The 14,370-nt window shown below is 35.8% G+C and overlaps 1 protein-coding gene across 2 annotated transcripts; it reads right to left on the reverse strand.

Annotated features, from left to right (window-relative positions):
- Positions 1-117: 117 nt before the first annotated feature.
- On the reverse strand, positions 118-12,773 carry golim4b (golgi integral membrane protein 4b). 2 transcript variants are annotated; one of them, XM_055201715.2, is made up of 14 exons: positions 12,099-12,773; positions 11,162-11,236; positions 10,964-11,013; positions 10,643-10,696; positions 10,336-10,486; positions 10,102-10,178; positions 9,927-10,010; positions 4,881-5,051; positions 4,077-4,119; positions 3,783-4,001; positions 3,459-3,532; positions 1,605-1,667; positions 1,422-1,508; positions 118-1,256 (listed from the first exon to the last, which is right to left on the reverse strand). In XM_055201715.2, the coding sequence occupies exons 1-14, from the start codon at positions 12,283-12,285 to the stop codon at positions 1,218-1,220; spliced, it is 1,374 nt and encodes a 457-aa protein (XP_055057690.1). In that variant the 5' UTR covers positions 12,286-12,773; the 3' UTR covers positions 118-1,217. The 2 variants fall into 2 exon arrangements, with proteins under 2 accessions (XP_055057690.1, XP_055057689.1); XM_055201714.2 differs by having other exon boundaries at positions 119-1,256; positions 10,096-10,178; positions 12,099-12,770.
- Positions 12,774-14,370: the final 1,597 nt, after the last annotated feature.

Here is a 14,370-nt window from a genome sequence, read left to right on the forward strand (position 1 = left end):
GAACTGAGCAGACTGATCGGCGTATGACACTGAAGTACCGCGAGAGCGATTCGAACACTCTGCTATGTATTCGCTCTCGCGGTATTTGTGTGTCATAGAAAACACAATTATGTTTTTTTGTTTTTTTAAATAAGACGTTTATTAGAAAAAAACAAGACAAACATTTTTGTAAAACAAAATTTGTTTGGTTTGTGAAACAAAGTACAGCAGACAAACTTTTAAAATTGTATACGTGACAGAGAAAGACCATGTGAATAAAGCTCTCAAATAAAATTAAAGGCGGAGTGCACAATGTTTGAAAAAACGCTTTGGAAAAGGGAGTCGGGCCGATTACCAAAACCCACTTGTAGCCAATCAGCAGTAAGGGGCGTGTCTACTAACCGACATCCTTACCGGGGATTGCGTATGTGTTGGTTCAGGTCTATCAAAAGAAGGTGCAGATTCTATTGGGGTAGGGGCGTGTATGTTTAGGTGATTTCAAATATCAACATTGGCTTTCAACCATTGTGCACTCCGCCTTTCATAGAGTAAAAATGCTTGAAAAATACAAAAAGTAATCATTCGATCACTCGCTTTACTCTTTCTACACGTCTTACTACATTACAACATATGGGGTGGTTTTCCGGACAGGGCTTATCCTAGTCCCAGACTAAAATGCATGTTTGAGCTGCCATAATTTAAAAACATCTTGCCATAACATATATCAGTGCCATTGCTTTGTCTCAAGATGCACACACCAGTATTGTTTTTTGAAAGGTATGTTGAAAAAAGTTTGTTAAATACCCTTATATAACTTAGGCATAGTCCTGGCTTAACCTAAACCCTGTCCGGGAAACCGACTCTTTAAACATAAATAAAAGACAGAGCTGAGGATAAATACCTACAAGAAATCATTTCTTGATATATGAGAAGTATTATGGAGTCATTACATATATTTCATTCAGAAACATGTCAGTTCATATTGTCCTAGTAGAGTGAAATGATAAGATACAGTTTTTTGATTAAATATAACTTTTCAACAAATCCCTACTAAATAAAAAACTGCATAGGTAGTCAGTTGGAAAAACAAGTGATCTTAAAACCTTGATGAGTTACGTCATAACACTTTTAGCCACTCATATGACACTGGAAGCAGATCTTCACATCTCAGGCTTTTGATTGGTTGTTCTTCATCCATTTTGATCAGTGTTTTTTTAAAGCTCTCTTTTTGATTTCCATCAGTTGCCGCTTCTGTTTAAGTTTAGGCTATTGCGGTCCTAAAACAATTCAGTAATTACACAGGTATTATAACATTTATCATGGTATGCTCAATTTATATGAACAGTATTATAGTGCATTACATTCAGAAGACATGGCTGACAGTGGCTGACTCATTGGTTAATGTGATTGATATGAATAGCTTTCTTGAGCATTTAACTGACCTCTGCTCCATTATGCTCATTATAAGGATCTTCTTCATTGTCTTCCTCATCTGCTCTTTTCACTCTATGCACTGAGTCATCAAGAGTCTAACGGAGGATGCAGTGTGTGGGGGGAGAAGAGGTAATTTATTATTTTTGTCACTTTTTTAGCACACCAGTCAATCAATGCCAGTGTTCCCTCACCTCATCCTCTGCATCATCATATTCCTCATCCGGGTGGTCCTCCTGCTCTGGTTTGCCTGCCACCTAGTGAAAAGAAAATGTGATCATGCGATGATAATGTGTTGCTCATTTCAAACATTAAAGCCCAGCAAACAATTTTGTGTTTAAAAAAATATATAGGCTAAAACAAGTAAAAAACGTAAATTTTATAGTTGTGTAACCATATCCAAAAATGAATGAAATAAAATAAATAAATAAAACCAAACACCGTTTACTTTGCTTACATGATTACAGCATAAATCGCATTAAGTCATTTTGGCAAAAACGACATGTAACCAAATTACAAAAAGTGGATTACTCATAGTAAAAGTGTATTAATCATAGTAAAAGTGTATTACTCATAGCTGGACTATATCGGGTCTACCTAATAGCTATTGCTTGCTGGGAACTGATAGTTTATCCCAAAATGTGAATTATATTATAATTTCAGGTAATTTCAGCCAAGGTCAACATTTTTTAATTCGATTTTTTAGGTGAGCTAATCCTTAAACGTTAAATAACCAACTACTAAACCAACTTTGCAGAATTGCATTGTAATATTCAGGGTAAAAAACATAAAAATCCATTCAAGAAAAGGATTTTATAAAAAGGTATCTGACTCAAAGTATCACTACAGTACATTCATGAATAAGCGATGAGGAATCTGTCATCCTGTTCGCTCACCGCAGCTGCTCGTCTTCTTTAGCCTGTCATTGTTCGTATTAATCTATACTGTGTTTCTTCACCTTTAAATTCATTCTTATTCTGTTTTTTATCTATTTTTTTACAAACAAACAATACTGGTGTGCATCTGGAGACAAAACAATGGCACTGATATTTGTTAAGACGTTTTTAAATTAAGGCAGCTCAAACAAGCATTTTAGTCTGGGACAAGGATAAACCCTGCCCGGGAAACCGACTCATACAGTGTGATTTAAGAAACTTATTTGCAATTTAAATTCTTTTAAAGGCGGGGTGCATGATCTCTGAAAGCCAATGTTGATATTTGAAATAACCTAGACAGACACGCCCCTACCCCAATAGAATCTAGACCTTCTTTTCGATAGACCCGCCCCACACATACGCAACCCAGGCAACGATGTTGATTAGTAGACACGCCCCTTACTGCTGACTGGCTACAAGTGTGTTTTGGTACTCGGCCCGTCTCGCTTTTCCAAAGTGTTTTTCAAAAATCACGCACCCCGCCTTAAACTGAGCATACAGAGCAAGTGCAGTTATACTGAAGACGTTTGAACTGTTCACACTGCATTGGCTTGATTTTATTGAATATTTAATTTATGACTCTGCATCCGATCTGTCCACAGTCATGCAGGGTGCAAGTGGACCAAATCAAATATTCGACACAAATTTAATCTTTTAAATAGTGTGAACCCAAACATCAATCTTTTCAAATTAGATTTATGCCACTTTCTGGAGTTCATATCTCCTCTGTGAAGACTAGGGGATCTCATATATGCAGAGGATATTGTATTAGATAAGATGACAAAGAAACTTTGAAATAGTACAGTTGCGGCGAAATTTTGGCCTATAATCGGTATCAGCAGATAAAAGCTTTTTTCCCCACTATCGGTCGATTGTTTTAAAACAGCTGATGATCAGGGCAGATTTAAAAGATGTGCAAAATGCATAAGACATCATGCTGTGTGATTATTTTGAATTGGGTCAAAATGAAAACAGAATTGCAGTTTCACAATATATGTATCTTTGTATCTATCCATACAGATGTCAATAAATATTTAAATATCAGTATTAGCACAATTTTTTTATCTGTGCATCCATACTAAATAATATTACATTGTATTTTTAGATACACACCGTGCCATAGTGTTGAGTGTCCTCTTTTGCATTTTCTTGTCCTGCTATAACACCATGTGATTTCACAGCGTTCCCTGAATGTCAACAGAAATATTTGTAAAAGAAAATAGTCACTTAATGTGCCACGTTAACATAAAATCTGCAAAAAAAGTACCAAAACAATGCAAAATCTCTACTCATCAGGGACCAAGAATAGCCATCTCAGCTATACAGGCCTACTCAGTAACCTGCCTCTAATTGGACTTTTGTCATGAAGTCCTTAACTCACAATATAGTACTGTCAGAAAGCAAGCTCAAACCTGCCACAACAATATTTTTCCTCACCAACAGCAATAACTGGATCCAAAGCCCCAAGGTGTCCTTCAGTCCCGTGGAGCGGCTCCATCCGTATCTGTTTCTTCAGGGTTTGGCTTAGCGTATAGTTCGAGTTCATGGCCAGCTCTTTTGGGTTTGATAAGAAATGTTCCAGCAATGGCTTTTTACTCTCATCCTCTCCTTCTCTATCCTTTGATGTGCCTTTTCCCCCTTTCTTCCCCATTTCCTCTGCAAAAATATCAATTTGATGAGGCTGCTTCATTGCCACTTTGGTCTTATTGTTATTTTCAATCTCCAACACACCTTGAGGGAAAAATCCTTTTCGCTTCTCCATATATCCCTCCACCTGTAAAGGAGAAACATCCGTATGACCAAAATTGTGCTGCGGTCTGATAATAAGACACCTCTGTTAGCTATGGTCATGGGTTTCAAACCTTTTAGCAGAATTTAAGAGCTGTTCTCTGGCATACAATGAAAGTGAATGGGGACATTGAAGGATAAAAAAGTATCATAAACTAACCTGCTATGCAGTATATAAAAGCATGTGGTATTGGTTTGTATCAGACTGTATTCACTGGAAATCGATATCACTATTCACTGTTACTGTATGAAAAAAGCTTTGACATTCGGCTAATAAAAACTCTTGTGCTCCACAGAAGAAAAAGGTCATATATCAAGGTCAATAAATGAAGGTCTTTCTATATAAATCAATCATACAGTATATAATGTAAAGTACAAATATAACCTTGACATCTAGGTGACGTCAAAGATTGAAATCAATGATTGAAATCAAACTTTGGTGCTTATAATCTCATAATTAGATTATAGACTTTATTTCACAAAAAGGGTCACATATTTATATTTTGTATATAATTTGTCTCATCCTAAAGCTTACAAACGAACTCAAAAGGCTTTTAATATATACTTAAACTGCAGTGAGATGTGAGAATAATTAAAGAGGATTAAAATACAGGATTAATCCATTTGTGAAACCCTTGCATTAATGTCTACAGATAATCCATACCATGCGTTAATAAACACTTATTTAGAATGCAAAAAGCCTTATAATGAGTACGTTTTTATCATTGCATAGTTTTATTGATGTACCTGATTGGGTTTTTTATCCTGCTCCTCATTTGGTCTGTGTCTGTGCGCTACCGTCTCCAGTATGTGGTTGTGGGTGCGCTCGGTTGCAAATTTACGAATTTGATCCGCTTGGCCTGCACTGGATGCTTTATTGCGATTCTCCTTTAATCGCCTCAGCTCATCCACCTGAAGCTTTATTCAAACATTGAATAATGATGGGATTAAAATTTCTAAAATGATACTTTGTGATGCATGGGTTGGGTAATGAAAGTCATATAGACTGAGACCTGATGCTATTAAACAAAGATGCCAACTCAGCACAGAGGGACTTTAAATGTAAATTAAATAAACAGCATTGGAGAAAATATGGTGAATCCATAATGCGAGGTAATAAACGTTATACATTCAACCTTCAGAAAACAATTGTTATAAAATTACGAAGACAGTTTAATATAATGGGATGCTGTTACTAAAATGATGGCGTTTGCAATGTGAGAGAAAAAGAGAAAAAAAAATGTTAGTATGTGTGTGAGAAAGGCACTTTGTGTTTATATACACTGAATAATGTCAGTGCTAAAATGGTAGGAGATTGCGAGCATCCATCCCTCACACAGGGTCAACCATCAGGGTGAAAAACACATCTTTAGTGACTACATCTGAACCTGCAGGCGAAGGGAAATATAAGTAAAGAATTTATGAGACTTCAGACACACTCAGGATGTTGATATTGTTAATTTGTTAGATTTAGTTTTTTAGGGCTATAGCGTGAAATTTCAAATGAAATCATAATTAGGAGATGCAGAAAATGTCTGAATGTTAAGCAGTGATGCTGTTAACAGTTACAACTAAACCAAACATGTAGACTTACCTATTAAAGGGAAGGTTCAAGTTCGGTATTTCATGCATTCTGACTTATTAACAAAGTTTAAGGGCCCTATTTTAACGATCTAAGCGCATTGTCTAAAGCGCACAGCGCAACGTCTAAATGGGCGTGTCCGAATCCACTTTTGCTAATTTAACGACGGGAAAAATTGTTTTTGCACCGAGCGCATGGTCGAAAAGGGTAGGTCCTATTGTAATGGGAGTATTTTGGGCGTAACGTGCAGTAAACCAATGAGAGTCACAGCTCTCATTCCCTTTAAAAGCAAGTTGCGCTGGCGCTATGTCTAATCCCTATTTAGATGACGGACTTTGTAAACTGAAAAACTAAGCGGAGCTAGAATATCCCCAGTTTAAGATTAATGTTAAATAATTGTGTTGTTTTTCACTTGTATTGAAATTGTTATTTTTTTATTAAAACCTTTAAAACCCGTTTTCTTTTAGTCATGGAAGTAAAAAAGCAGGCTTGTAATTGCTTTAAATGTATGGCTATCCAATATCATCAAAACATAATTTACAAGTATGTAAGAAAGGTTTGTACTCTAAAAATACTTTATTTGTAACAAACAGGAGATAAAGAAATTACAAACGGCTCTCCTCACGTTTCAGCACTTTGGACAGCGGTTTTTTAGCAAAGAGTTTTTTTAAGCATTACTTACAAATGTTTCTCATCTCACCATATCCACAGGTACATCATATACAATAAATCCGTGAGGTAGCATTAAAAAAAAAAACATTTAAAAACAGACGCATTTGTTCAAAGCAAAGCATTTATTTACTTACCAGGCTGCAGGTAAAGCAGCTCTTTGTGCCTTATAACGTCTCATAATCAGTCCTCATTTATAAATATGTCCAAGAGACTCAATAATAATCTCTTAAATTCAATCCTTTAATCTTTCATATTTAAAAGCATTTTTTGTGCTGCTGCGCATTCATGTACTTTGTGATAAGCAAACCCGCGTTGTCCTCCCGTTTATAGGCGCATTTTACTAATGCGCTCTTTAAATAACATAAAACACATTGCGCCATTGACTTTAGACTTTAGACCAGGTTTTTGTTGTTCAATGGCGTAGTCTATTTTAGTTGCCTCAAAATAGCAACGCGCCAACAATGCACCTGAACACACCTCATTTTCAGACCAGAACGCCATGGGCGCAAAAGGGGGCGCAAATGCATTTGCTATTTAAACAACGCGGCGCTAAACGTGAAAATTAGGGTGGAAACTAGCGAAAGACACTTGCGTCGCGCATTGCGCTGCATTGCGCCGGGTGTAAGATAGAGCCCTAAGAGTTGGTTTCCTCATGCTAAACAAATGCAAGTGTCAAAAAACCAGTTGGACGCGTTACAGAGTATTTCTGTGCTGAATGCACTTTGCCAGGTTTCATACAAGTTTCAGAAAGTTTTTTTAGATTACGGATCCAGCTGACGTTTCAGAGGTAAGCCATACGTAGAATTTCTTTTTATGGGCACTTGCCCTGGAAAACCACGCCCACACGTCAATCAGCGGGAGAGAACCGAGGACACTAATGCTGAGTCCCAATTCGCATACTATCCATCCTAAATAGTATGCAAAACTAGAATTAGTATGTCGTAGTACGTTGAAATGAGTATCCCAAAGATACCCGGATGGTCTACTATTTCCGGTTAGAATTCGAAGTGCAGATCAATGCACACTCTAACGGCTAATATTGCCCACAACCCATTGCGTGCGGGAGGGAGGAGCTTAACCACACTGACCCTCTTGCGTATTGTAGTAATACTGGGTGTACAAACGTTAACTTTATTAGTTCAACGAAAGAAACATGGTTATTACACTTTACTATAGTAAAAGCATGGTTCATTTTCATCTGGGTATTTTTGAGTTATATACGTATAAAATTAAGTATAAAATACGTTAAACAATAGTTATTCTATAAACTTTAAATATTTTGACTTTAAAATAAGTAGCTTTCGTTACATACATTGACATGAACGTCAGAACCACCCGCCTCCCAAACGACCTGCGTTTGGGTCTAATGACGCTCTGCTTCACTCCTCAACTTGGTAGAACACATTGTAAAATGTATTGTGAAAAAAAACGACAAGAAAAGAAGATGGGAATAGTAAATATAATTATATTGGACATAAGTTATAAGAATTAATGAAATATTGTTTACAGTCGTGGTGTGCGTAACTAGGCAACCACATTTTTGTTCACATTGCATGACTTCATCGAAGTATGTCCCAGAACGTGCATACTCTTTTGATACACACTCAAAAGTATGTACGTTTTCCTCACAAAAACAGTACATACTTTTAGGTCGTAGTATAAGTAGGCGAATTGGGACTCAGCATAAGTTACAAGCATCAATTCACGCGACAGCTTTGTTTTATATCAAGACTCAACAATGGCACGAAAGAGAAGGGCCCTATTTTAACGATCTAAGCGCGTTGTCTAAAGCGCACGGTGTCTAAACGGGCATATCCGATGCCACTTTTGCTAATTTAAGGACGGAAAAAATGGTTTGTGCGCCGAGAGCACGGTCGAAAAGGGTTGTTCATATTCTCCTAATAAGTAATGGGTGTGTTTTTGGGCGTAACGTGCAATAAACCAATGAGAGTCAATTATCTCTCATCCCCTTTAAAAGCCAGTTTCGCTGGCGCCATGTCTAATCCCTATTTAGATGACAGACTTTGTAAACTGAAAAACTAAGCGGAAGATGAAGACCCCCAGTTTAAGATTGATATTAAAAAATGTGTTGTTTTTATTTTTATTGAAATTTAAATTTTTTGGATTAAAACCTTTAAAAGCCTTTTCCTTTTTGTCATAGAAGTACAAATAGCAGGCTTTGAATAGCTGTAAATGTATTAATATCCTACATAATCATTGTAATCTCATAAAATAATTTGCAAATATGCAAGAAAAGGTTTGTACTCTAAAAATACAAACAAGAGATAAAGAATTTACAAACGTGCGGAGAGCCGAAGCATTTCTTCACTCAGACAGCGCCATATGATTTTTAAAAATCATTACTTAAAATGTTTCTCATCCCAGCATATCCACAGGTACACAGTCATCATATACAATAAATCATTTAAAAAACATTTAAAAATAGATGCATTTGTTTAAAGCAAAGCATTTATTTACTTACCAGGCTACAAGTGAAGCAGCTCTTTACGCCTTCTAACGTCTCATAATTGTCTAAAAGACTCAATAATAATCTTTTACATTTCAATCCTTCAATCTTTCATATTTAAAAGCGTTTTTGTGCTGCTGCACATTCATGTATGTGATAAGCAAAACTGCGTTGTCGTTCCGTTTAGGCGCATATTACTAACGCGCTCTTTAAATAACAAAAACATATTGAGCAATTGACTTTAGACCATTGTTGGTCAATGGCGTAGTCCATTTTAGTTTACACACCTTGTTTTCAGACCAGAACGCCCATGGCCGCAAAATAGGGCGCAAATGCATTTGCTATTTAAACAACGTGGCATTAAACGTGAAAATGATCATTGCGCCAGGTTGAAACTAGCAAAAGACACTTGCGTTGCGCATTGCGCTGGGTGTGTGATAGAGCCTGAAGTGTGTTTTTGGATGTAAGGATAAGAAAGCCAGCCTTATGGAAACGGTGGATATAGTTTGTTTATCCGGGGTAGCAGCGGAGTTTTGTGTGTGTGTTTGTCTAACACTGGATTTCATTGAAAAGTCTTGACCGAGTAATGAGTTGCATGGGTTAAGTAAAACTTCTGTGTTATGTTGGAAATAGGCGCGTAAGTGCATATTATATAAACGACACAAACATGTAGTGAATCATAAGTTATCCAGTCAGTGTTGTATAAAGTGTTGACTCGTGACTCGCTCCTTCATAACTCCTCCTTACAAAATTATCTGTACGTTATCGGAAAGAATCGGTTAAGCTAATCTGTCTTTTATAAATCTGATAAAACTAAAGACTCTTCGGAGATATAAAGGGTGTAATACTACTCTATAGGTACTCCAGATTAACATCAAATACACAAAAACAGCGTATGTTATGGATGCTTTAAGAATAAGTATGGGGATAGCTCAAGCATGCTACATTTAAATAAAAACACATCCAACAATGTTAAAAATGCTGCAGTGTGCATTGACAGATGTTCTCAAATACACACAAATACATTGTGATCACGGTTATCCATAAAGCATTGATCAGTACTGTGTGTTACCTGTGCTGCCACAAGTGCATTTTTATGATCTTCTAAAGTGAGTGTAAGATGATCTTTTGAAGCCTTCAGGTTCTTGTGCTGTTCCTGTGATGGTGAAGAAAAAATTATTGCTTTATGCAGTCTTGAAAGAAATACACGGCTTTCTTTACTGAAGTACTGATATTCTGACCCGCACGTCAAGCATCTGTGTGTAGATGTCCTGATGAGCTTTCCTCAGTTGTTTGTTCTCCACTTGAAGGTTGTACACATTCTCTGCAAAGGATAAACGGGGCGATTAGGGAGTCTAACAAAAGTGTAAAGTGAAGTGTGTTTTATATTGAAATGCATGTGTGGCCTTAGTGATAGCTTTTGTACCTTTTCTGAAAGTTTAGTACAGACCAACTCAAAAGCATCGTTCTGGTTTCCCTACCTTTGAGTTGAGATATTTCAACCTCTTTCTCTCTATGCAGGTGATCCAATTCTTGTCTGTGCTCATCTATGATTCGTTCATGATTCTCCCCTTGATTCTGGTTCTTCTTCTGAAGTTCATAATATTGCATCTTTAAGTCTTCATGCTGGGACTGATTCAATCACAAAAAAAGACAAATTTATCCAAAACAAATTTTCATACTCTGAAATCACACTTAGTCATTCTCTCTGGATACAGTTGGCACAATAAATATTTTAGTTGCTTTTAAAATGCTTTTGGATAACTTCCACTAGTAAACCCATCTCACCTGCAGTATTTGGTGCTGTGTCTGCAAAACATTCAGTCGACTGGTGGAATCTTGCTGATTTGTAGAACAAAAAACGACATAATAATTTATTATGCATCTTTAAAACATGACAGCAAAAAACAGCTCAGTCAGCGTTTACAGATCATTATAATAAAACCTGCTTGTTTGTTCCTGTAGCTCAGTTGGTAGAGCACAAAGGTTGTGGGATCGATTCCCAGGGAACTCACATGAAAACATATACCATGTTACTTTAGATAAGAGTGTCTGCCAAATGCATAAATGTAAACGTAAAATGCTCTAACGTGCATGATCTGCTCTCACCTTTTCTTTGTTGAGGGTCTTCTGCGTTTCCCGTTTAAAGAGCAGGAACTCTATGATGCATTGAAAATGAATAAAGACTTTAATAAACACTTCAGGACACAGCAGTCAGCAGATTTATTATATATTATTATTGAAATCACATCCAGATCGAGTGGCTTGTGTATATTAGGAAATCAATGATGGTGGTAATGACATTACCCTCTTCAGTCTTCTTGTGCTCGAGTCTCTCTTTCTGAAGAGATTTCTCTAGTTTTGAATGATGCTCATAAACCACTGAAAGGAGACAGAAAGGGGAAGAGAGAGTAAACATGAACATAGTAGCCCTTCTTCAATATGACACGGAGAAGTGAGAAATCTCAATAAAGTGTTACCTAGTGGCTCTCAAAGAACCCCATTCAAAAGACAAGACTGAAATAAAACCTTGTGTGTGCCGATTTAATATTAGCATTATTAGGAAAATTATAACATTTTAAATTAAATTCATATTTATATGTTGTTGTTTTTTACAAATTTGCATTGTTGCAAAACAGCTTCATAGTAGATAGATAAAGAAATTATGAAATATAAAGAAAACAACTGCAACTTAACTCATTATTAAACTTTTTTTTCATTTATTTTGTTACATTTTATTATTGTTTTATAAGATATGCATTAGCAATATGTTTCCAATCAAACCGTTACATTTATGAGGCTTTTAAACAAGTATATACATACATTTTTATAAGATTTATATATTTAGATATACGTGTATATCAGAAATAGCCTGCTAACATGACTGACCAATCAGAATCAAGGATTCCTGAAAGCCGTGTAACATTAAATATTAAATTATTATTAAACATTAACAATAATAATAATTATTATTATTTTTATTAACAAAATAATAATAATAATTATGATAATAAAAATATTATTATTATCATCAGTAACGTTAGCCATTTAAAAAGTGTCATTATTATTATTGTTATAATTAAATTATTTCAAGCCAAATAATATGGTTAATAATAATATAATAACAAAAACATTTGCAGTAGAAATTTCCTGATAAGCTTTAATAATGTGGAAAACCCCTCACTAAACATAAAAACACTTTAATAACGTGAATAACGTGTTTTCTTGGAGTGCTCGCGTTTACCTTGCAGCTGCGCAGACAGTGACTCCTGATGCTGCTGATACTGTAAAGCAGTCGCTTCTGTCTGTTTCAGCTCTTTATGCATCTCATATGAGATCATGAAAGCGCACACTGTACCACAGATGAAGAGCAGGAATAAGCAAATCTGAAATAATCTCCTCTGTCGTCTGGAGCAGATGCTTTTCCCCATCTATTCCTCCAACACTCTGTGCCATGCGACTCTGAGGTAACGTTGACGTATTTACCAAACACACAATGATCCGTCTGTTTATTTTCTTCTGTCCTCGCGATGCTGCTCCTTTAACGAATGTAACATTTCTAAATATATATATTTAATACACTTCAGGTTGGCGCTATTGCGTAAGGGAAAAGTAAGCCTAGCTGGCTATGAATAGTCTGTGTTTTCTAAACTTTCATACGTGTCATTGAGAAGCATCATTATAGTTTCTGCGGTTGAACTCCTCCCTGTTGACTATAGTGCCACCTAGAGGCCATGGACAGACACAATTTCACTTTATTTTCTCTCCTTGGTTTAAAAATAAAAACTAAAAAAGAACAAATACATTACATTGATATACATTGATGCCACATTTATCCACAGTGACTTACAGTGCATTCAGTCCATACTTTTTATTATCAATATGTTTATACATGATGTTCCATTGCTCTGTAGATTACACTTAAAGTTGGCTCCTTGGACAAAATGTTAAATGCTTTAGATAAAAATGACTGTGTAATGAATAGCCTATAGGAACACACATAACATACATGTTGAAAACCAATTTTAGCGTACCTTTGTAATTCACCTTAATACACAAATGCACATCACATTAATAACACAGCCTTGCAGTTTGTGTATTGTGTCTTGTTGAGAAAGAGTTAATTAATTTACATCATTGGGAAGAAAATTATATACAACACTTTTGTATATACCAATGACCAACTTTGTTTAATCTTTTTTACAAACCGAGTTTCAGAAATGTCATGCAAAAAACTTCAGATTTACAGTTTCATTTAAAATCAAGTTCTAACATGATATCAACCACAGTTCAACCAATTCTCTATAATGCAATAAAAAGTTAGGTTACTCTAAACATTTGGACTATTTAAAGCTTATACCTCTGTCACGACTGGAAAATACTGCCCCTTTTAATAAACATTTCATGTTCGCATGTGGGTGTAATTTCATAGTTGAGTTGTGGTTTGAGCACACGCCTTGCTTGGGTTCATTTTATATTTGTGGTCAGACTGGGCAAACTGGCATGGTCATATTAAAGCAACACCTATGCAGCAAAGAGCCAACCAAATCTTGTAAACTACTATTAAACTAGAGAGAAAAATCTGTTTCAGATTACGGGTGAACAATCAAAAGAGTCCAGCACGATGCCGTGACTAATTCCAGTAAGAGATATGACACATTATCCTTTTTGGGCGAGACATCCGTTTTAATAGCTGGCCGGCCGGTAGAAAACATTGTCATGGGGGCACGCATAAAACATGATTTAAACATTTAATATTTAAATATTTACTTCATCTGCCATGTATGACCCAGTGGGAGGATGAAATTAAGAAGTGGCCTAATATATTTTTATGAAGATATATTCAATCATTTCATGTTGTTGATCGGAGGTGACGGGTCAATGCACAAATATAAAAGCACAGAGACATAGCAGTATCTTTACAATGGGAAAGTCAGTCAAGTGTTTGTACATGGAATAGACCAAGACTTCGTGTTTTTAACCTTTTCAGGTGATGGTTTAAAATGTCACAACTGTTCCTCTGGTGTGAGTTTTTTTTAAACTGCAATTTTAATTGACTTGTTTGAGTTTTTATGGCAACACATCAAGCTTCATGCGGTCCGACAGTCAGCAGCATCTTTCTAATTCAACACATAGTAAGTTATTTGAACAAACCATAATAGACACATTAAACTATTACATGTATTCAGTATTGTTTTCGTTTTATAAAAATATTAATATATCGCTTTTTACGCACTAAATAGAGACATGAGCTTATGAAATTATTATATTATAAACATTAACTAATAAGCAGTTTAGGTCGTATATATTCTGTACTGTAATCGCATTTGCGTAGTGATATATAGTAGCATAAAAAATAAACCACCTAAATCAGCATGTTTTTATCAGCATGATATTAGTTGTTTTCAAACAATTGTTGTCTTACGTATTGTTTACTGGCAGTGTCTATAAAAGGTTTTTCTGGATGGATGTGTGGATACAGGTGCATGTGCGCCACATACACATTCACTCTTGTG

The sequence above is a fragment of the Misgurnus anguillicaudatus genome, chromosome 2 (genome assembly GCF_027580225.2).
Source record: "Misgurnus anguillicaudatus chromosome 2, ASM2758022v2, whole genome shotgun sequence".
NCBI classification, from domain to species: Eukaryota; Metazoa; Chordata; class Actinopteri; order Cypriniformes; family Cobitidae; genus Misgurnus; species Misgurnus anguillicaudatus.

What these genes read in the sequence shown, in the direction of transcription:
- golim4b (XM_055201714.2), bottom strand. Translation starts at nt 12,285, where the DNA reads ATGGGGAAAAGCATCTGCTCCAGACGACAGAGGAGATTATTTCAGATT. An exon ending in AGGATAAAAAACCCAATCAG is followed by an intron (nt 4,120 to 4,880) that starts GTACATCAATAA and finishes TCTCCTTTACAG; the next exon opens with GTGGAGGGATATATGGAGAA. An exon ending in ACACTCAACACTATGGCACG is followed by an intron (nt 1,668 to 3,458) that starts GTGTGTATCTAA and finishes TCTTTTCACTAG; the next exon opens with GTGGCAGGCAAACCAGAGCA.